The sequence below is a fragment of the Equus asinus genome, chromosome 10 (genome assembly GCF_041296235.1).
Source record: "Equus asinus isolate D_3611 breed Donkey chromosome 10, EquAss-T2T_v2, whole genome shotgun sequence".
Classification (NCBI taxonomy): domain Eukaryota; kingdom Metazoa; phylum Chordata; class Mammalia; order Perissodactyla; family Equidae; genus Equus; species Equus asinus.
Genome location: NC_091799.1, coordinates 53,260,954 through 53,283,582, shown reverse-complemented (window position 1 = coordinate 53,283,582; position 22,629 = coordinate 53,260,954). Strand labels below are relative to the sequence as shown.

At 53.0% G+C, this 22,629-nt stretch overlaps 1 protein-coding gene across 2 annotated transcripts in view; it reads right to left on the bottom strand.

The window, feature by feature from the left end:
* SIN3B (SIN3 transcription regulator family member B) overlaps nucleotides 1-19,099 on the bottom strand; it is a 40,912-nt gene extending 21,813 nt beyond the window's left edge. For both annotated transcript variants that reach the window (XM_044774223.2, XM_044774234.2), the window contains exons 1-5: nucleotides 18,946-19,099; nucleotides 18,594-18,700; nucleotides 17,183-17,336; nucleotides 11,130-11,330; nucleotides 6,592-6,735 (exon numbers count right to left, since the gene is read on the bottom strand). In XM_044774223.2, coding sequence (XP_044630158.1) covers nucleotides 6,592-6,735; nucleotides 11,130-11,330; nucleotides 17,183-17,336; nucleotides 18,594-18,700; nucleotides 18,946-19,053 — 714 coding nt within the window. In that variant the 5' untranslated portion in view covers nucleotides 19,054-19,099. The remainder of the gene's footprint in view (nucleotides 1-6,591; nucleotides 6,736-11,129; nucleotides 11,331-17,182; nucleotides 17,337-18,593; nucleotides 18,701-18,945) is intronic.
* Nucleotides 19,100-22,629: the final 3,530 nt, after the last annotated feature.

Sequence of the window (22,629 nt, the reverse complement as noted above, 5' to 3'; positions counted from 1 at the left end):
GAGAAAAAATGTCTCGGGGCAGCAACATTACGCGGTGGGGGGTTTGTCATTGGTCCTCCCAGGCTCTACGCCAGCCAACGATGAACAGATCAGGGACGCTTGTCTCAAGTGGGGCTTCTACAGGGCGTTGGCAATATTTACCAAGAACGGTTCTGGAAGAATCTATCCAGGATGCCCACCTATGTGAATGTGCCGCAAAGCTGGAGGGCACAGGGGGAAGGCAGGCAGACCTCGGCTCTTCTGTGGGCCGTGCGCAGGGCCAGGAGGCACATTGCAATCACCCCGCCGTGTTCCCAGTCCCCTTACCACAGGACCTGGATGCGGAGACCCCAGGGAGGGCGTGCTGTCGGCTCAGAGCGCGGCTGGGTGAACAGGCCGTGGCGCCTCCAAACCCAGCAGCTAACACCTATCAGGTACGGGCTAGCTCTGCGTCTGTGTCCCTGCTGTGGACAGGCATACCTCACACGTTGTTACATAAAACAGAAAAAAAACCCTAGCATCAGAACAAACAGGATGCCATTTAGTTTTTTTTGAGGATAAACATTTGTTTGCACATGCAGAGGAAAATTTCTGGAAAGATACCTAATATGAGACTCTTGTAAGTGCTTCACTCTGAGAGAGTGACTGAGAAACTGACGCAAGGAGGAAGGTTACTTCTCATACTTGACACTCCTACTGATGGTTGATTTTTCTCATGAGCACACACTATTTTTATAATTATAATGACAATAATAAAGACCTATCTTTTTTGTTTTGAGGAAGATTAGCCCTGGGCTAACATTTTTTTGCCAATCCTCCTCTTTTTGCTGAGGAAGACTGGCCCTGAGCTAACATCCATGCCCATCTTCCTCTACTTTATATGTGGGACGCCTGCCACAGCATGGCGTGTCAAGCTGTGCCATGTCCGCACCCGGGATCTGAACTGGTGAACCCTGGGCTGCCAAAGCAGAACGTGCGCACTTAACCGCTGCGCCACCGGGCCGGTCCAAGACCTATCTTTTAACTATAAGCAAAATCTGTCCCTTAGGAGACTAAACTTATTTGGAGAGCAGTTATTCAAAGATGCAAAGCTATCCCAAGAAGCTGAGGGGGAAAAATTCACATCCACATAGCGACACTCAGTGGCCTTTCTGCTTTTGATCCCAGACAAGGCGCAAACACTGCTCCTAAATGAGGCGGCGGCGGATGGAACGACGCGCTGAGTGGGACCGGGGAGCTGACGGGGAAAGCCACCGCTAGCCTAGCCAAGCTCTCAAGCTGGAAGGCAAGCTCCATATCGCCCATCTTCCCCTAACAGTTCAGACAGCTCTTATTTTTTAGTTAAATGTCCCAATTTGTGAGTGCTTGAGCTAGATGGACCCCAAAGACCATTGGCTAGGGCTGGCTTAGTCACCACGCTGCCTGTTTTTGTAAACAGTTTTACTGGCACACAGCCATGACCACTGCGAACGCTGGGTCGCGGCCGCTTTCCCGGCAACAGCCGCAGAGCGATCTGTGGCAGAGGCCGAGCGGCCCTCTACAGGCAGTCTGCCGACACCGATGCAGGTCAAACGGTCAAGTTTAATCAGGACAATATCAAATTTCATCTTTAGTTTCTTTTTCCTGCAGTTTTAACAGAAACCCAGACATTAATATAAAGGATCATCAATACAAGATCAGTTTATGCAACAGATTACATATAGGTTTCTAGTAATTTAAAAGAATTGATTCAGTCTTTTAAAAGTATAAGATAGCTCTAAGTACCCAATGCACACTAAGGAACCGTGCTGACGTGCTAAGGTGTCATTTAAAGAAACGGTGCGGGCAGGCAGTTTTCTGAGGGAAATGCTTATTTTTTAGGGCAGGTGCTGTCAGTGTTCAACTTGGCAAATTCAGAGTTATGCCCAGCAGGGGGCACCGAGACCACAGCCACGAGAGGACGAGGGGCTCCACTCGCTTCCCCCAAGTAGCACCTGAAGAGTCCTGGCCAGGGTGAAATTCAAGGAACCGAGGCCACCTTGCCGAACACCACAGAGCAGGGCGAGCAGAGCAGACCGCCAGCGTCACCAGCTACCAAGCACCTGTGGCGCTGCCCCCCGTGGAACAGCCAGGGCTCCCTTCCCCCTCACAGCCCCGGGCTCGCCCCAGCCAGGCACCTGGCTGAGAAATCTTCCAACCGGCCTAAGGGAAGATGTCCTCATCACCACTCCCCCATGAGGGAGCTGAGGCTTCTGCAGTGGGAGGTGACAAAGCACCACGTGTGCCCATCTCCCAGCTGACAACAAGGTCAGAGCTGAGACACGAGACCCACATCCAAGAGGTCGGGACCCGAAGACAATCCACCAAGCTTTCACAGGGGTGGGACGGGGCTTTGCAGCGAGTGACACCACCCAGCGTGGGCTATGGGGGAGACCGAGCCCGAGTGCCTCCGGCTGCACCGACACAAGAGGGTGCGAGGATGGAGGGAGGGGCTAAGACCCTCTGCTCCTCAGCCACTGGCCCCAGAGCCCGTGAGGAGAGCCTGCGACAAGCAGGGGCGTGGACAGAGGAGGAAGACGGGAGTGATGCCAGGACTGGGAAGGACATTACTTGGGAAAGGGATATAAAAGCCAAGGAGGGATTCTGAACTTCAGACAGACACACGGGACCGACAGAGGACTCGGAGGAGTAAGCCGGACATAAGGACAGGGCCACGTGGAAGTGGGCTTGGCTGAGAGGCCTAGTGCGGACACTTTTGGCAGGGGTGAGCTCCCCGTCCCTGGAGGGATTCCAGACAAGGGCTTCATTCAACCTGCCCCAGGTACTCCCTGAGGGCCTCCCACAGGCCAGGCAGCAGGCTGGTGCCGAGGACTGAGAAGGAGGCCCTGTCCGCCTGGAGCAAACATTCTGGGAGGATGCTGACCCTCGGAGGAAGGATGAGGCAACTAGTCGGATTCTACGCCTGCTTTTCCTGAACAACCACAGCTGCTCTTTCTAGAGCACTGAGCACGGATCAGGCCCTGTGCGAAGCACTTGAAGGTCAATAGCTGTCAAGTCCCCACCTGAGCAAGAGAGCCAGTCATGCCCACGCAAGAGAGCAGGAAACGAGGCCCAGGAGGTGATGCCGCGTGCTGGGCCCGAGGAGGCTGAGCGAGCGTGGAGGCTGGTCTGTGTGCTCGCGGTGCTCGGCCCTGCCCCCAAGGATGCCCCAGGCTGCAGGCAGGTGGGAAGGATGAGCTACAGCTCTGGGACTTGATGTCAGCCCCAAAGACGGGCAGCGGGCTTCTCCGACGTTGAGTCAGGAAGTGTTTCCAGGTGCGGCTTAGGGACAGCGTTCCATGTCCTGGAGACAGCAAGGCAGGGACGAGCCCCGGCCACGCATTGGAAGTCTGCTGACTCGACCAAGAGTCTCGACAGCACCCAAACCTGGACTCCTGTTGCTCCCCAAGCCACTCCCTCCGAGCCCCAGTGCCCCCTGCCCTGCCCCTGCTGCATCTTCACTCAGAAGCAGGACCCAGAGAGCGGTGGGCAGGGGCAACGGACGCATGGGGGGGGCGCGAGGCAGGCTCTCGTGTGCTCACAGCCCAAGTCATCATCAAGGGCACAGGGGAAGTACGAAAAGAGGAAACAGAAGAGTGAACACACTGGGAACAGAACAGCACTTCCCCAACATGATCAGGGGCGTTTAGGAGGAACCCACAGCTCACAGCACACCCGACGGCGAAAGGCGGAAAGCTCTTCTCCTGAGATCAGGAACAAGAACAGCTGCCGCTCTCACCACCTCCACTCAACACAGCACTGGAGGTGCCACCAGAATTAGGCCAAAAAGAAAAGGAAGAAAAGGTATTGAAATTGGGAAGGAAAAAGGAAAACTCTCCGTTAGCAGATGGCATGATGTGACATGTAGGAAATCGTAAGGAATGCACAAAAACTGTTAAAGCTGACAAACAGGCTCAGCAAAACTGCAGGGTACAAAATCTACACACAAAAAGCAGTGGTATTTGTACAGACTCACAATGAACCATCCAAAAATGAAATGAGGAAAACAATTCCATTTGCTACGGCATCAAAAAGAATAAGACATTTGGGAATAAACTTCATCAAGGAGGTGCAAGACACGTACATTAGAAACTACAAAACATTCCTGAAAGAAATGAATGAAGATTTAAACAAATGCGAAGATGCCCCGTGTTCACGGACCGGAAGACGTAAGACTGCTATGATGGCAATATTCCCCAAAGCGACCTAAGGACTCAGTGGGATCCTATCAAAGTCCCAACAGCCTTTTTCGCAGAAATGGAAAAGCCGATCTTCAAATTCTTATGGAATTGCAAGAGACCCCAAAAAGCCGAAACAATCTTGAAAAAGAAGAACAAAGTTGGGGGACTCACACTTCCTGACTGCAAACTTACTACAAAGTCATGGCAATCAGGACTGTGTCACTGGCAAGGACAGACAAGGAGATCAACGGACTAGAACTGAGAGTCCAGAAATAAACCCACACAGATACGGACAAACGATTTTCAACAGCAGCGCCAAGACCCTTCAGTGGGAACAGAACAGTTTCTTCAACGAATGGTATCGGGCCGACCGGATCTCCACATGCAAAAGAATGAGGCTGGACCCTCCCTCACAGCACATCCAAAAATTAACTCAAAACGGACCAAAAACCTAAATGTAAGAGCTAAAACTATTAGAAGAAAGCACAGGGAGAAATCTTCCTGACCTCAGATTTGGCAACGGATTCTTAGATTTGACACTAAAAGCATGAGCAATCAAAGAAAAAAAATAGACAACTGGATTTAATCAAAACTAAAAATTTATGTGCAAAACGACATTAACAACAAAGTGAGAAGAAAACCTACCTCATGGAGGAAAATATCTGATAAGGATCTAGTATCCAGAATGGACAAACAACTCCCACAATCCAACAACAAACAGAGAAACTAAAAAATGGGTGAAGGACTTAAACAGAGACTTCTCCAAAGACGCTGTACAAACGGCCAATAAGCACGAGACGCTCAGCATCATCAGTCACCGGGGAGACGCAAACCAAACCACGAGATACCACTTCGCAGCGACCTACGAAGGTTAGAATTTAAAAGAAACAAAGGAAAACACCAGTGCTGGCGATGACGTGGAGAAACTGCAAGTCTAGTATGTTGCTAATGAGAATGCAAAATGGTGCAGCTGCTGTGGAAAAAGAGTTTGGTGGCTCCTTAAAAAGCGAAACGTACAGTTACCATATGACCCAGTAATTCCACTCCTAGGCAGGGACCCAAAGAACTGAAAATAGGGACTCCATGGGGGCCGGCCCTGTGGCACAGCGGTTAAGTTCGTGTGCTCTGCTTCAGCAGCCCAGGGTTTCGCTGTTTCGGATCCTGGGCACGGACATGGCACTGCTTATTAGGCCACAATGAGGCGGCATCCCACATGCCACAACTAGAAGGACCCACAACTAAAATATACAAATATGTACTGGGGGGATTTGGGGAGAAAAAGCAGGGAAAAAAAAAAAAAAGGAAGATTGGCAACAGTTGTTAGTTCAGGTGCCAATCTTGAAAAAAAGAAAATAGGGACTCCAAGCAATCCTTGTATATGCACAGGCATAGCAGCAGCACTGTTCCCAATCGCCAAAAAGCGGAAACGACCCAAATTCCACCAATGGGTTAATGGATAAACAAAACATGGTCCATCCACACAATGGAATATTACTCAGCCATGAAAAGCAATGAAGCTCTGACACATGTTACACCATGGATGAACCCTGAAAACCTCATGCTGAGTGAGAGAAACCAGACACAGAAGGAAACAGTGTGTGAGATTCCAAATATGCATGAATGTCCAGAACAGGCAAATCCATGGGACAGACAGCAGACTGGTGGGTGCCATGCGCTGGAGGAGGGGGATGGGGAATGACACAGGGACGGGGTCTCCTTTTGTGGTGATGGAATGTTCTGGAACTAGATAAAGGTGGCGCTTGCATAACATTGTGAATGTACTAAATGCCACTGAACTGTTCACTTAAAAATAATGAATTTTACGTTATGGGAATTTAATTTTTTTTTTAAAGCCTTACATTGATGGAAAATAAAAGAAGAGGAAATGGGAAGTGCAGCCCCACAGGCTTGAGGCCACAGCTAGGGGGGAAAAGCTGGCAGGGCAGCCTGAGCCCTCTATGTCCCTGTCCCAGGCCCCTCCTCTGTTCTCTGCCCCTCAGTCACTGACAACCCTCAGCCAGCCCCACCCGGACCCTCCAGAGTGGGCAGTGGTGGGCCCGTCCCTCCCGCCCCTTCCCACAGGGTGATGGTTATAGGCAGAGGGCGGCTCTGCAGTCCTGGGTGGCATGTCAGGGACAACACCAGACATGGGAAGACACCCTCCACCTCCCAAACCAGCCCTGGTGGCCTGGGCACTATCTGTGCAGAGAAAGCCTTTCCAGGGTCTGCTCCACCTTGGAGGTGGAGCCTGCACTGGGACCCATGGATGTCTGTACCCTGTGTGGCTTCTGGGGGAACCCAGCACGTCCTGGGCAGTGGACAAACCTGGCCTGGCCCTGGGGGCGGCACTGAGGCACAGCATCTTGGCTGAGGAAAACGTGGCCCCTGGGCTGGGTGGGTGATCTGTACTCACCAGAGACCGCTTGGCTTCGGGCAGGAACTGTCCAAACTCCGAGAGCAGGTCCTCCTGGCCCCGGAAGAGGTTGGCCACCTCCGTGAAGACCTCCTCTTCAGACATGCCTCGGAATGGCCGGCCCTTTGTGCTCAGCTGCTCCTTCTGCCGATTGGCCAGAAAGGGAAAACGAGTCGTTAGCCAAGGAATGAGGCACGCAGGCTGTGACATTCGGGCATCCCACGGTGGAGGAGACAGACGGCCGACTCACGAAAGAGAGACTCAGCCGGGGGGGCCCAGGAGGGCCACCAGGAGAGAGCAGCCCAGCCTGCCACCATGCCGACAATGCAGGGCCCCTGGGCCAGGCTCTCCTGCTCCGGAGAACAGACCTGTGTGCGTGCATCTCAAGCTCGCGACAGGCCATTTGGCCGGGGCTGGGCCCATGCCGGGAGGGAGGAGGTGTTGGGCAGGAGGAGCACCGCAGAAGGACCTGGTCCCAGCCTGTGAGTGTCCTTCGAGTGGGGAAGTGCACGGTCAGCGGCGAACCCAGAGCCCTCCCAAGGGCAAGCAGCACATCTTGCTGCAGGGGTGGGGCGCAGAGCTGGTGCTGGGCCTTGAAGGGAAGAGGGTGAAGAGGGAAGGGAAGGGACTTCCAGGTTGAGGGGCCTGTTCACCCAGAGTCACCAAGATGGTAGGGTGCAAGAAGACAGCCTGACCCAGAGCTTAAAGCACGAGATGAGGACTGGAGGGGGCCTGGGCGGGAGGGCAGGAAGCCTCAAGCAGAGCAGTTGACTCAGGTCTCTGTCAACCGCACACCCGACAACGTGACCGAGCACATGGCACGACACTCCCCGAGCGCCCTCGTGTCTCCCGGCGCTGCACCCTGAGCAGAGCTCGTTTTCAGTCCCAGCATACACAGCACTTACTGAGGAGGGAAATAACACAGCTGCCTCCTTCCCACCCCTCCCCAAAGCTGCCGGGACACGTGACAGGCCAAGAGACAAGGGACCCAGCCCGCTCAGATCAGACAATAAATACAGATCACCTCTGTGTATGTCAAATAACGACCAACCCAAAGACGCTGGGAGAAGCACAATTTAAAGCACCGCCACAGGATCCTTGTTTGTCAGGTGGACGAAGATGAAAAGGACTGGCGATGTCCCTGAGGACGTGGCGACCTGGAGCTCTCCAAGCACAAGGCAGAGAGGTGGATCGGCAACCCGGCGGAGGGAACCTGGCGCCGCTGACGATCACTCAGGGTGTGACTCGGGTGTACTTTCTGGGAACTCACCCCTGAGAGTTGTGCTCCACCGCGTGCTCTGAGCGTGCAAATCTGTTTGAGCACAATACCCGTTCCAGGCAACGACCGGGGTGCAGCGCACAGTCCGAGTTTGCTCACGCAGGGTTTTGTCCAGAAGCAACACTGGGCCAATGCAGAAACAGCACCCTCCTGCACACACAGCCCTCAGCGTCGCCTGCTCCCTCAGCTGGCAGGAGCCACCCTGCCTGCCCCGTCTGGGGTCACAACACGTCCCAGTCCTCCTGGCACCTCCAAGCGAGCGGCAGGCACTGCCCACACCCACACGCACATGTGAACCACAGGTCTTTTCCAAGGTCAAGCGCGGATGTGCTGGAGGATTCACGTTGTTCTTAGCCATTTAACACGTACAACGGCGCCACCGTTTTTAGTAGGGGCCGTCATTTCTGTCTGTGCCCTGACCCTGTTTTCCCATAAGCCCTGGGGTTGGTGCGAATTCGCAGAGTGTGGTCATTTTTAGGGAGGCATACGTCGGGTGAGTGCAGTGCTGACACACACAGGACACATGTACGAACTTGGACCATGGGGAAGAGCTGCGCACAGCGGACCCGAGGCAAGCACTGTGCTTAAACCGATGACCTCAGGTAACCACATTTAACCCAGGGATCGGCACACCAGCATTATGGCTATTTTATGGATCAGAGCCCTGAGGCGTGGGCAGTGAGGGAAAGAGCTCTGCGGGGGCAGGCGGCAGAGCTAAGGTCTCAACCAGGCCCAAGAGAGATGGAAAAATAGTAACACATGGCCACATTCACCCTAGAGCTGCTTGCTTTAGCCCTCATGGTGTATTTTAAAAATCCAAGCCAATGTTCTAGAATCAGGATAATTCACACAAAAATTTAGACTTGCAGCTCCTCTTGAAGAAGCAGATGATGTGAGGCCAGAGTCGCCAGAGGGCTTATTTAAAATACAAACGCCAGGACATGGCACCACTCATTAGGCCATGTTGAGGCAGTGTCCCACATGCCACAACTAGAGGGACCCACAACTAAAATATACGACTATGTACTGGAGGGATTTGGGGAGGGAAAAAAAAAGTTAAAAAAACAAATACAAACGCCAGACCCCAATGGCCTACTGCTTAAGTTCGGTGCACTCCACTTCCACGGCTTGGGTTTGGTTCCCAGGGACAGACCTACACCACGCTCTGTCAGTGGCCAAGCTGTGGTGGCAGCTCACGTACAAAAAGGGCAAGACTGGCAACAGATGTTAGCTCAGGTGACTCTTCCTCAGCAAAAAACATAAAGTAAAATGCAGATGCCAGGCTGGACCTCCTGAGTCACAAGTCAGGGTGAGGCCCAGGCATCTACACTTCCAACCAACTCCCAGTGGCTCTGGCTGGAGGACACCGAGCTGCCTGCTGAAGGAGGGTGCCTTCCTACTCAAGCTCTGAGTGAGTCTTCGGCCATCACTACGACCTTGAACAAACAATGTGACTTCTCTGGCCCTCCAACTCCCATCAACAGAACAGATCCGTCCCAGTCTCCTCTCTAAGGACCCTTCCAGACCCCACGGCATCTGTGAAGGATCCGTAAACCCCTCTGACCACAAACATCATCCCTCCACACAGATCAGATATTCACAACCGCCACTTGCCACCACTTCTCTGTGAGAAGCTAGAAGCTCAATGCTGTGCAAGTACCATGCAGATGCTGGTGGTGAGTCCAACGGGGCCACGCTCATCACCAGCACTGCTGATGGCAGGCGTTTGTCGCCACAAAACAGCTCCACTGAGCCTACAGGGAGCAAATGCTATCAATCTGCTGTTAAACATTTCTGTTAAAAAGGATCCCACTCCTTTATTTCACTTAACAAGCTTGTGCCTATTTCCCTCTTGAAAGTGGGTTACGCTGCTAAGAAAAATAAAAGGCACTGGAGGATGACGTCCGAGCTCCTAGCATGACACACACAGATGTCCTTCGCCACCGGCCTGCCTGCACTTCCTGCCAAGTCCCCTGAAGCCAGCTGTTTGCTCTGACTCCTGGGTCTTTGCACAGGCCATTCCCCACACAGATCATCTACCGTTCAACCTTACTCTTCTGCCTGCTGCTTCTGACTGATTTGTCAAGATTCAACCTGACCCTGACACACCTCTCCTCCATGCATCCCATCTTTTCCACCCCAATCCATCCCTAAGTTTCTTTCCCCTCTAGATTGAACTCCTAGGAGCAGCAACCATCCATCTCTGTCAGCTCAGTTGTAATCAGAACAAATAAAGGGTACCTGTGCTGCCAAAAACAGTCACATCTTATGAAAAGAAGACTGGCTTCTTAGGTTCTTTTTCAATCTCTCTAATGTGTGTTTCCTAGTACTTCTTGGGTGCAGAGGTACCTTAAGGAGCAAATTAAAATCAAAACTAAACAGGGGTCAGCCCAGTGGCTCAGTGTTAAGTTCCTGTGTTCCACTTCCGCAGCCCGGGATTCACAGGTTTGGAACCTGGGTGTGGACCTACACACTGCTCATCAAGCCATGCTGTGGTGGCATCTCACATACAAAATAGAGGAAGACTGGCAACAGACATTAGCTCAGGGCCAATCTTCCTCAGCAAAAAGAGGAAGATTGGCAATAGATGTTAGCTCAGAGCCAATCTTCCTCACCAAAAAAAAAAAAAATAAACAGAATTCCAATGGTATTTGCACACACATGTTCACAGCAGCATTATCTACAATAGCCCAGACGTGGAAGCAACCCAAGCGTCCATCGACAAATGAATGGCTAAACAAAAGGTGATAGATCCATACAATGGGATGTCACGCAGCCTTAAAAAGGAAACTGATACATGCTACAACACAGATGAACCTTCAGCACATTATGCTCAGGGAAACAAGTCACACACAAAAAGACAAGTACTGTGTGACTGCACTCATATGAGGTCCCTAGAGTTGTCAAATTCACAGAGACAGAAAGCAGAACGGTGGGTGCCAGGGGCTGGGAAGGGGGAATAGGGAGTTGGTGTTTAACGGGGACGGAGCTTCAGTTTCCTAAGATGGAGAGTCCTGGAGACGGATGGTGGGGATGGCCGTACAACAGTGTGGATAGACTTAATGCCCCTGGACTGTCCGTTTAAAAATGGCTAAAATGCTAAGTTTTATATTTTGTATATTTTACCACAGTACCAAAAAACAGGCTAGTCAGAATTTTATAGGATTTCATGAATTCAGACAAGAAAATTTGAATGCTTCCAACGCACCCGATATTGAATGACATCATGAACCCCCACAAATGACTTGCAGCCTCTTACCTGGTAAGTGTGCAGTATCTCCAGGAAAGACCTGTAGATCTCCGGGTGGTCCAGAAAGCGGGTCTTAATCTTGTTCACATAGCTGATGGCGTTGTTGAATTCCACCGAATCCGACTCCAAGGGCGCCTGGGGTTTGTCCTCCTTATACAGCATCTGCTGCTTGAAGTTCTCTGCACAGTCGCTGTGGTTGTGCGCGTTCTCCTGACAACAACACGACAGTGAGTTACTGTCGGGCCCAACACCAGGGCCAGATGGTGAGCAGCGCCAGACAGAGCCGCTGTCTGTATGAGAACGAGCGAAACCCAGCACAGAGCCAAGTTTGAAACCAGATGCGGAAAAGCCCGCTCCTGGGGGCCTGCAGGAAGGGAAGCAGGAGGGCCACACAGAACACACACCTCCGCCCTCAGCACTCGTGTGTCTGCGCTCCTGGGTGAGTCTCCTGAACTCACGCCAGCCTGGTCCTTCTGAGTTGACCCTAAGAACACACTCTATGTTTTGAAAAGTTAGCATGTGGGAGAAATTTACAAAAAGTGGATTATTTAATCCTTTCTGGACAGAGTCTCAGTCCTCTGGAACCACCCTGCACCAAACTAAAAGTACTCCATCCCCAGCCCTCCAAGCCTCTTTCTTGCTCTGTTTTTCTCCACGGCAGGTACCACCTTCTTACAGGTGACATATTTTACTTATTGTCTGTCCACCCCAACCAGATGGCAAATGCCATGAGGGCAAAGAAACTGTTTGGCTCACTGCCGGACACAGTGCCTGGAGGAGAGCGGGCTTCACCCACTGCCGGGGGGGATGTGATGAGGGGACAGATTGAGTCCACTGTTTCCATCCCCTGCAGCAGCCAGCAGTGCAGCTGGCACCAACTGCTGGCCTGCAGACTCCAGGAGGATGGGGAACGCAGGGCTCACCACTGCCAACCACTGCAGAGCCATCACCATGACAGACACCTCTGCCGGGCACCCTCGCCGTCATGGGGTGGCTGCACTAGTCTGCTCGGGCTGTCAGAACAGAACACCAAGACTGGGCAGCTTACACAACAGAAATGCATTTTCTCACAGTTCTGGAGGCTGGAAGGCCAAGAGCAAGGTACCAGCAGGGTTGGTATCTCCTGAGTCCTCTTGGCTAGCAGACAGCCATGTTCTCAGTCCTCACAAGATCAGCCCTCCATGCACCCGCATCCCTGGGGTCTCTCCGTCTGTCCTCACCTCCTCTTCTTATAAGGACACCCGTCAGATGGGATCAGGGCCCACCCTAACAGCCTCATTGTACCTTAACTATCTCTGTAAAGACCCTATCTCCAAACACGGTCACATGTTGAGGTGCTGAGGATTAGGACTTCAGCATAGGAACTTGGGGGCGGGACACACAATTCAGCCCGGGACAGCAGGTATAGAGACAACTCCAAAGAGTCTGAGGTGTGAAAGCAAAGACGCAAAAGATCCGGAGCATTTGAAATTCTAAATACCATTTCTCCCTGGCAGTGGAAATTGTTGTAAGACCCTTGGGGAACACTTCTGCTTATCACTTTCCTCAAGCTCATAAGCAGTCTGTGTTCATGTTCCTTCCGAGTGCCCAGGCTTGGCGGTGGAAGGAGCTGGAAAGAGCTGGAAGGAATGGCAGGGACAGAGGGCGTGGCCATGGAGCTGAGGTTTGCTTTAGAGGAGGCGTCCCCAGGAGCGCCCCCCCCCCCCGCCCCCCACTGCGAGGGGGCATTCTCAAGCTCCACTGCCCTGCAGTGGTCACTGTGACAAGGTGGAGAACCAGCCCTGGAGACCAGGGCCCAGCAAAAAGGGTCAGACGGTAACGGTGCAGCCCCTGTGGCACACACCGGGCAGTTCTTTAACAAGTTATACACAGTGACCACGTGACCCAGCAATTCCACTCCTGGGTATCCACCGAAAGAATCAAAAACAGGTGTTCACACCAATCCTTGTACACACATGTTCACAGCAGCACTGTTCACAGTACAGTAAAAAGGGGGAAACAACCCAAGTGTCCATCGACAGATGAACTGATGAACGTGATGCGGTCCATCCATACAGTGGAATATTACTCAAGCCACAAAAAGGAATGAAGCTCTGACATAACACGGATGAACCTTGAAAACATGAAGCTGAGTGAAGGCCAGACACAAAAGGCCACTTAGTGTAGGATCCCATTTGTATGTAACGTCCAAAACCGGCAAGTCTATAGAGACAGAAAGCGAACTAGTGGTTGCCAGGGGCTGGTGGCAGGGAGGACTGGGAGGTACAGCTTCCTTTTGGGGCGATAGAAATGTTCTGGAATTAGTGGTGGTGATTGCCCGATATTGTGAATATTGTGAATTGGACACTTTAAAACGGTTATAATAATGAATTTTATGTTATGTGAATATTACCACAATTTAAAACATTTTTTAATGTAAACTTCAAAAAACATAAAAACCACTGGCCATACAAAAACGAGCTGGCTTTGGCCCACGGGGCATAGTTTGTCAACAACCTACTCTAAACCTTCTGGAACAATCCAGTCTTCTCTCTTCTCTGCCCACCCTGGGGGGCATGGTCCAGGACAGGTAGAAACACCTCCTAGACACATGAGGAGCCCTGCATGGCCGACTCGTCCACCTGAGTGTGCACACACAGCCCACCTGGATATTTACGAGATGCCTCAGACGGCACACTCCACAGAGCAGCCCCCACCCGCCGCCCCCACTGCCCCCCAGCCTTGCTCATCACAGCAGGTGCCGCCACCTACACACAGAGGCCCAGGCATCCTGGAATCACCCCGGACTTTTCACTGACACCCCACCCCTGGGCCGCAGCACCATCCACTCTGCCTAGTTCCCACGGGGCCCCTCCTTACCCTCCCCCATCCTCTCTTGCCCCTTCAGTCCATTTCCAGCACAGCAGCCAGAGTGGCCTTTCCAGAACTCTCCACTAGCTTCCCACGCTCCTGGCTCTCTCTCCCACCCTCTCCGTTCCAAGTCCTAACCTCATTGGCTTTCTGGCTATTTCTCATGCATACCCTCTCATTCCACCTCAGGCCTTTACACCTCCACCAGGAAGACTGCCCCCAGGACACAGGCAGGGCTCCTGTTCTCCTCACTCAGCACCTGCCCACGGCACCTCCTCAAACCCTGCGCTGTTGTCTTTTGTTCAAAGCGCTGAACTCCTCACACATCTCATATTCGTCCATCTATATCTCAAGTCCCCACCTCAACCACCAAGCACCCCGAGGGCTGGGACTCCAAATAAACCCCAGGGCCAGGCACAGAGGAGGTGGGCTGCACCTGCTCCCTGAGCGACTAAGACATAAACACAGAGGGACCCTCCAGGAACTGCCTGACCTTCCAAATGACCCTCCCCAGAGAGGAGCCGCTGAGCCTCCCTTTGAGCGGCAACGGGTCACTTCACCACGAGCTGCACCTAAGGTTTCTCTCTTTACCTGTCCAAGCCAAGGGCCGTCCCTGCCCAGCACAAAAGGGCCGGCTCCCAGGAGGCAGGGTCTGCCCTCAATGGACCCAGAGCTGAGATTCATCAGTTTCCTACCAACATCCAGTGTCTTGCTCCTCTGTCATGTGCCTGGCACTGTTTCAGAACAGGGACAGTTGAGAAGAAGCCAGAAGACGGACCTCCCTGATCTAGAAGCCTAAGTCTGCTGGGGAAGGCAAACCAACAGGAAAGTTTCTTTTCCTAGTTTTGCTATTTTGAAATATACAAAACAGGGTGGTATGAGAATGCCGTGGGAGTGGGAGCAGTGGGCTCTCTGAGGTGACATTACAACCGAGGGCTGGATGACCAGAACCAAAATGACACTGACTCAGCAGGCCGAAGCCCCAGCAAGGGAACATTCTTCCCTCTGCTGGCCACACTTCCTGCCTCCTGTCACCCGTCTGTCTGTCTCCCCTTCCAGGCTAGTGTTCTCGACTGGGGCGACTTTGCCCCCTAGGGGACACTTGGCAGATGTCTGGAGACATTTCAGGTAGTCACATTAAGGGAGGCGCAGGCCAGGGCTGCCCTCAGCACCCCACAATGCGCAGGACAGCCCCCAGGAGAAGGAGCAATCTGGCCCCAATGGTAACAGTGCCGAGGCTAGAAACCCTGCACAGAGGGCTCCCCAAAGGCTGGGACTCCCCTACTTCTCTTCCTCAGCACCTAAGAGCTACTCCCTCCTTGTCTGTAGTTGACAAGACTCATGACGGGATGAAAAATGAAAAAAACAAAGCTGTACTTCAAACTAGTGAAGCTAGAAACACCAACAAAAAAAATCATCAAAGCATTGATGTGTGGGGAGCTCTGGAAAGTTCTCAGGCCACCGTGGCCTCACAAAGGACTCCAGGAAGCCAAGAGGTCCTCTCGTCTGTGCCTGGCGTGAGGACTGCTGAGAAGCGGGGCTGGGAACCTGGCAGGTCTGCGGATGCTGACGGAAACCGAGTGGGCAGCTGAGGAAGGGGGACAAGGTATGGCTGCTCCCGGGCGGCAGCAAGACTCTCAAGCCCTGGAGGGGGCGGCCATGTGAAAGCTCTCATCACCTTTCTCCACGTCAATGGACCTCCGTCACCTGAGCCAGCCAGGGGAGACAAGACTGGCTGTTTCCACAAGAGCGCTCCACCTGCGTGCAGGACAGCAAGGGCCCGTGGCTATTTAGGGAGAGGGCCACCTCCGAATGGAAGCACAGCGCAGCTCCCATTGAGACCCAGCTCCAAGAGCGGAGTGACCCCGACAGTCAGGGATTAAGAAAGGTGACCTGCACAGGCAGAGCGCAGTGTGGGTCTTCGTCTCAGCTCTTTCTCAGCAAGCGACAGTAATGACACCCAGCATGATGGGCGCCTCAGACTCCAGTGTTCCCCGCCGCAGCTGCAAACCAGCTGGGTTCCTCTCCAGCTGGGATGAGCGAAGATCAGCCCTGCTAAGGCTTTGATCCCTGCTTCTGGATCCTGCGGCTCCATTTGCAAACGTGAAAGGGAAGCTCCTTGGAATTCAGGGGCTGCACGCTTCAAAGTTCCTTTTTAAAACTGAGACGCACTCCTCGGCTTTAATGAGACGGCGTGCTGATGGTGGCGCCTGCCTTGCGTAGAGAAAAGGCAGAATTGACGTGCGAGTCCCCCTCAGAGAGGAACCAGCCGCTGCCACATCGTCATCTCACTGTTCTCTTTCCAATCCTGCCTTCCTAATTGATAGGCCACTGCAACCTCCCTCAGCAGGAGAAACCTACAGAGCGCTTCCCACACAGAGTTTTACCTTCGCTATTAAAACCCCTGGGGGGGTTGCCCCCAGGAGACACTTGGCAATGTCTGGTGACATTTTTGGCTGTCTCTACTGGGTGAGGGCCTAGTGGGTAGAGTCAGAGATGCTGTTAAACATCCCCAATGCACTGGACAGGGTCCCCCCACCCCCCTGCAGCAAAACATTTTGCCTTAAATGGCAACAGGGCGGGAGGCGGAGAAAAAGACAAGGGTTATCCTAGAAAAGTAAAGCTCAAATAGGCTTTCTTTTCCTCAGGGGGCCTGGTGAGCTCAATCAAGAAGGGACTGCAGAGCTAAGCTGTTACCCGAGAGAGAAGGAGCGATGCCACAAGCTTGAGCTTGCGCCCCGCTGACAATCCAGGGAAGCACAGCGACAATAAGAACAGCCACTCGTACACGCATCTCAACTGCTTTATTTTGTGGGTGGCACCAAGAGTGACCAGAGGGACCACGTGCCCAAGTACAAGCGTGGCCTGCCAAGTACCCTCACAGGGAAAGCTTGAGCCAAGCCCTCGGCAACCGTGGACACCATTACTCTGACCGGACAGAAACCCGTGTTAGAAGAATGCCTCCCAGCCACACACAAACACATCCACTCTTGATTTAAACCCTCCAAACAGATCAATTTAGGATGCAGAGGCTGCCTGTGCAGGTGTTTCGATCTATCTTGATTTGTGCTAGAGGTGATCAGCACGCCTAGAAAAAGACTGGCCCTTCACTGGCTTTCTCGCAGTGACATACCCGAGCCCCACCACCCACCCTGAGCAGCAGGGTGGGCCGCGTGGAGGCTGAGATCCCTCAAACCACTGCCGCCGCATACCTGGCTCGACAGAGGCGACTGTATGTTTAACTTGCCGTTCTTGGGAATGTCAATTCTGTACCCGAGGGGAAGGAAGGCGTTGAATCCAACGATGAGGTCTGGGTGTTCGTGGAAGAGCTGCGAGACACGTCGGATGACTCCAGGAGTATCGATGCTGGAACAGAGAACAGGAGCGGGCAAAAGTGTCTTGGGGAGCAAATTAAAAGCGAATCTACTCCCAATTCCCTTGACGGTGCCCTGTACCCAGCTTCTGGACTGACCACGAGCACCAGAAAACGTGACTGGTATGATTCTGTGGGCAGTGATCTAACTTCAGAGCAGCCAGGCCTGGGCTCCCTGTGCCCTCCTGGCGAGAACCACAAAATATCTACACAACACAGCCTCCCAAAATACTCCAAGCACGCGAGCCTGGTTCTGAAAATGTCAGGAGAGCAACTGCCAGTCCTGGACTTCAAGAAGTGGCAAGAGGCCAAAGCCCTCTAAGTGATGTGATAAATTCCTTCATTTCGTATGAATTAGGGATCAACTATGACACAGGAGTTGATCCCAGCAACTGATCGCAATGCATAAAGACCAAAGGTCCTGCAAGTGTGGGTGTCTCCCTCATGGCTGCAGTCAAGGCTCAAGGCCTTAGCACCCCACCTGTGGAAGGAAACCTGCCCATCCCTGCCCCATTTCCTCAGAGGGGGCAGGAGCATGGTGGGGATGTGACAGTGGAGAATCTAGAGTCAGAGGGCCTGAGTTCCAGTCCTGCCTTTGCCCCTAAGGTGGGTCTGGGCAAGCCCCCCGCCTACTCGAAGCCTCACTGAGCCTCCTGTCAAACAAGGGCATGATCATGAGCTCCCCCATCTATCTCTAACCCTCCTGATTCTGCGCCCACAAAAAACAGCCAATGTGCTTTCAATCCTTTGTGTGTGCCAGGTCCCTCACCAGGCATGTTCTGCACATCACCTGAAGCTGGGCTGAGAGGAGGGTGAGCCCAGGGAGGCACTCACCTCGGGGATAAGATTTGAGGGGGAGAGGGTGCCAAAACATTCAGTAAACAAGATAAATAACATTTTGTCGCAGTGCTTGAAAAAAAAATCAAAATTAACTTAAAAAAATCCTTAATGAACAAAATTCATTTGAAAACCAACATTTTGAGTTAAAGACAGGATCCGACCCTGCGGTTGCGGGACTCGCCTCGCTCTCCTCTCCCCGATCCCTGTCCTCGTTCCAGGAAGGCCCACAACAGCTCCACAAGGGGGGACTCTCCAATCCCGTCTTTTAGAAGAAGGAACGGAGGCTCCGAGACGTTCGACGACCTGCACAAGGTCACTCGGCCTGGGGGCGGCGGGGCTGGGGGCTCCCACCCGGCTGGGCCCGCCTGCGGCCCAGGGCGGCCCCTCGGGGAGGGGGTCCCCGCGGGTACCTCTGGCTTTTGAACTCCTTCATGATCTCCAGGAAGCCGTTGTAAGTGGCAGGGTCGCTGCCAAAGCGGATCTTCACCTGGTCCAGGTAGGTGAGGGCGTCCTCCACCTGCAGGGAGGGGGAGGGTCGCGGTGGGCCGCGGTCGGCGGAGGACGGGTCGGGGTTCCCTGCCGGGGAGGGGGTGGGGCCGCGGCTCGGAGGGCCCGAGGTGAGAGGTCGAGTGTCGGGGGTCCGGGGTCCCGGGCTGCGCGGAGAGGAGGCCGAGACGGGGCCGGGCGGGGCTCGGGTGGGGAGCGCCGGCCTGCGGGGGCCAGACAACGGGGTCCCCGAGGGAGGGCGGGGGCGCCACTCACGTGCACCGGCAGCTTCTCGTGGCTCGCGGAGCCCGAGCGACCCCAGCGGGCGCCGCTCAGCCCCCGGCCCGCGGGGCCCCCGCCGCCGCCACCGCCAGCGTGCGCCATGTTGGAAGTCGGAGCCGCGGCCCGCCCCGCCCCCCCTCGAGGGCCGGCCGCGCATGCGCAGGCTCCACCCTGGAGGCGGGGCTTGCCTACGTCAAGGAGGGGGCGGGGCTGCTGAGGGCCTCGCTCTGGGATCTTGTCCCTAAGGCTGAAATCCTAACCAACACAGTACGTACTTTATGTAGCACAGGTCGGCAAACCAAGACCTGCTTCTGCGTTTGTCCCGCCCCGCAAGCAGGCTCGGAAGGACTTTTATAATTTTTTTAAGTTGGAAAAAGTCCAAGAGAGGAGACTATTTCGTGACACGTGAAAATTCTATGACATTCAAATTTCAGTGTCTGTAAAATAAAGTTTTATTGGCACACAGGCACGCCCACTCGTTTACATGCCATCATCCCTGGCTGCTTTTCCGCTGTGACAGCAGGATGAGCAGCTGCAACAGATCCTAAGATCTGCAGAGCCTGATATATTTACTAAACAATGTTTGTGGACCTCTCCTTTCTAGGGTTGGTGTGACAACCGGGTATGGGCGCACAGCACCATAACTCAGGGCCCTGCCCAGTGAATTTTTGCTAAATGGCTCTTGACTTAGTGCGGCCCTTCTACCTTCACTTCCCTAGTCCTGTCCCCACCTCTTCCCAACTAGACCAGTTCAGGAGCCTCTTATCCAGTTTTCCCAGCCCCGGTGCTCTCAAGAGCTGAGATGGGTCCACAGCTGCTTCCAAACCTCCAAGGTTTTCCTATTTCTTGTGAGAGAAATCTAAGCACCTACATGCAGCACTGAAGGCCATAAGAACCTAGCCCTTGCGAATTTTTTCTTGCAGAATTTTCCACCCACGCAAGCTGCCCTCTGTCTGTGCAGAACCTCCTGCCAATGCCTGCCCAGCCTGGCTGCTCCCTGGTCCCATGCTTCAGCACATACCATTTCCTTTGCCCTCTTCTGTCTCTTCATCACCCAGAAAATACCTACGCATACTTCAAAACACAACTCAAATGTCCCCACCTTCAGGAAGCTACCCTACCCCTCCCCCGCCCTCCCATAGTTCCTTGTACATCATCTGCGTTTTGTGCTTCATTTCTAACACAAATCCCTGACACGGAGCCACATCAATGAGCATTTATTAAATGAATGAACATTCAATCAATGACCAAAGGGCATCTTTTTATATGTGAAGAGGTACGGGAAAGCTGAGAATACATTGGCAATGAATGATCATCTGCCAGGCACTGTGCTAGGTTTCAGGAATAGAATCGTAACCAAGACTGACAAGGCTGTTGCCCTCATAGAAGGGTAGGAATCAAATAATCACACACACAAATGTAAAGTTTCAGCTGGAACAGACACTTCGAAGAGAAGGTACAAGTGTAACAGTTACTCTGGCTGTATGATAAACCACCCCAAGATTTAGAGGCTTAGAATGACAACAACAATTATCTTGCTCTCCAATCTGGAATTTGGGCAGGCTTGGCAGGGAGAGCTCATCCCTGGCCCCTTGGTGTCAGCTGGGTGGCTGGAAGGCTGGGTCTGGAATCCCCTGAAGGTTTACTCGCTCACGTGTCTGTCAGTTGCTGCTGGCAGTAGGCTGAGACCCGTGCTGGGGCTGGTGCCAGGAACACCTACATGTGCCCTCCTCATGCAGCCTGAGCTTCCTCCCCACATAGCCGCTGGGTTCCGAGAACAATCGTCTGAGAGGAGTGAGTGAGCCAGGTGGAAGCTGTATTGCCTTTTCTGATCCAGCCTCAGAAGTCACACAGAATCATCTCCATTTCAGTCTTTGCATAGTGGCCGTTCCAAGTCCCTCCCAAGTTCAAGAGGAGGGTAGACAGACTCTAGAACCTGGGGAATGGCCAGGTTCTGGAATAGCATGGGGGACAGGAAATATTGCCATGACCATTTTTGGAAAATAGCACCTGCTACCAGGGGGACTTAACTCAGTCTAGTAGGGGTTGAGGAAGGCTTCCTGGAGGAGGTGGCATTCTAGCTGAGATCTGAAGGATGAGTAGACATTCACCATGAGAAAAGTCAGAGGGAACAGCTGTGCAAAGGCCCTCGGGAGGGAGGGAGGGAGTTTGGCACATATGAATAACTTTTTTAAAAAGACCAGTGTTCTCAGACTGCAGAGGAACGGGAGGGGGAGAGAGGGTGCAGGATAAACGTGGAGAGGCCAGAGAGGGCAGCCCACTCATCCTTCTGGGATGAGTTAAGGTTTTTGGTCTTGGCATTTAGCGCTGGTAGAAACCGCACGGTTTTTATGCAAGGAGCTGCTTAAGCAGCTTTGACTTTGGAAGCGAACGCCCGGCTGCTCTGCAGGGAGGTGATTGGAGGGGAGCGGGAGATGGGGGGTGGGGTGGGGAGGCCGTTCATTGTTTAGGCAAAGGATGATGGTGGCTTAGACCAGGACGGGAGAGTGGAGGGGATGGAAGGGAGCGATATTTAGAAGGTAAAGCAGAAAGGATGGCGCTGGGTGAATGTGGGGGGTGAGGGGAAGGAAGCATGGAGGACACATGGCTCCCGGCCCAGAAAGGAATTCGGCTCAGTTGCAGCGCTTTCCTGTATGAGCAGCAGCTAAGGCGGCCTGAACCCTTGGAGGCCGCCAGACGTCTGGACAGTCTGTTCACACCAACTCTGCCTGGCAACCTATCGGTCACTGTCCTCAAGGACCAAAGGCCTGTGTGGGCTTCTGACATGCCGACGGGGTCCTCTCACGATGCCCCCCCCGTCCCCAAGGAGTGTGGATTCTGTTCAAATTTCAAGGATCACTTTCAGTTTTTCATAATTTCCATAGATTCCATATGGTCAAAGGAAGCGCTTACTCGTTTGGAGAACAGGAAACCACAAGCCAGTTCCACCTTGGGCACGAGTGTGTGTGCATGTGTGTGTGTGTGTGTGTTCAACATGTGGACAATCGTACACATACATTTTTCATTCTTATTTCATTCATTATAAGGCATAAAAAGTTACTAAGTTGGATTTTTTCTTTACTATCCTCATCCACATAGATTAAATTGAACACCTTAGAGTTGACAGTTTAGATAGACGAAGCTGGAACACAAATTCCTGACCGTTTTGCAAATTGAATGGCATTAAGCTAAGACTCATAGGTAGGTCTTTCATTGGACACTGTTTCAGCAAGGTCAGAAAGAGAAGATTGAAAGATCCTATTTTGAACTAATCTAAGTCTTCCCAGGTGTCAAGCTTTATGACCAGAATCTCTAAGCCCAGAGTCACGTGTTGTGACAGAATTCTGAGATGGGCCCTGAGAGTCCCGCCCCTAGTGTGTGCCGGGCCCCCTACCGGACCATGGGCAGGACCCGCGAGCATGATGGTTGTCACTCCTGAGATTAGGTTATGCCACATGGCAAAGGCGAAGGGATTTTGCAGGTGTATTTAAGGTCCCAAATGAGTTGATTTTGAGTTTATGGTAATCGAGATTATTCTGGATGGGCCTGACGTAATCAGGGGCACCCTTTAAAAGCCAATCTGGAGGTCAGCGCCTCACAGCAACAGAGGGATGCACCCCTGCTGGCCTGGAAGAAGGAAACAGCCGCATGGTGAAATGCCTATGAGGAGAGGTGGCC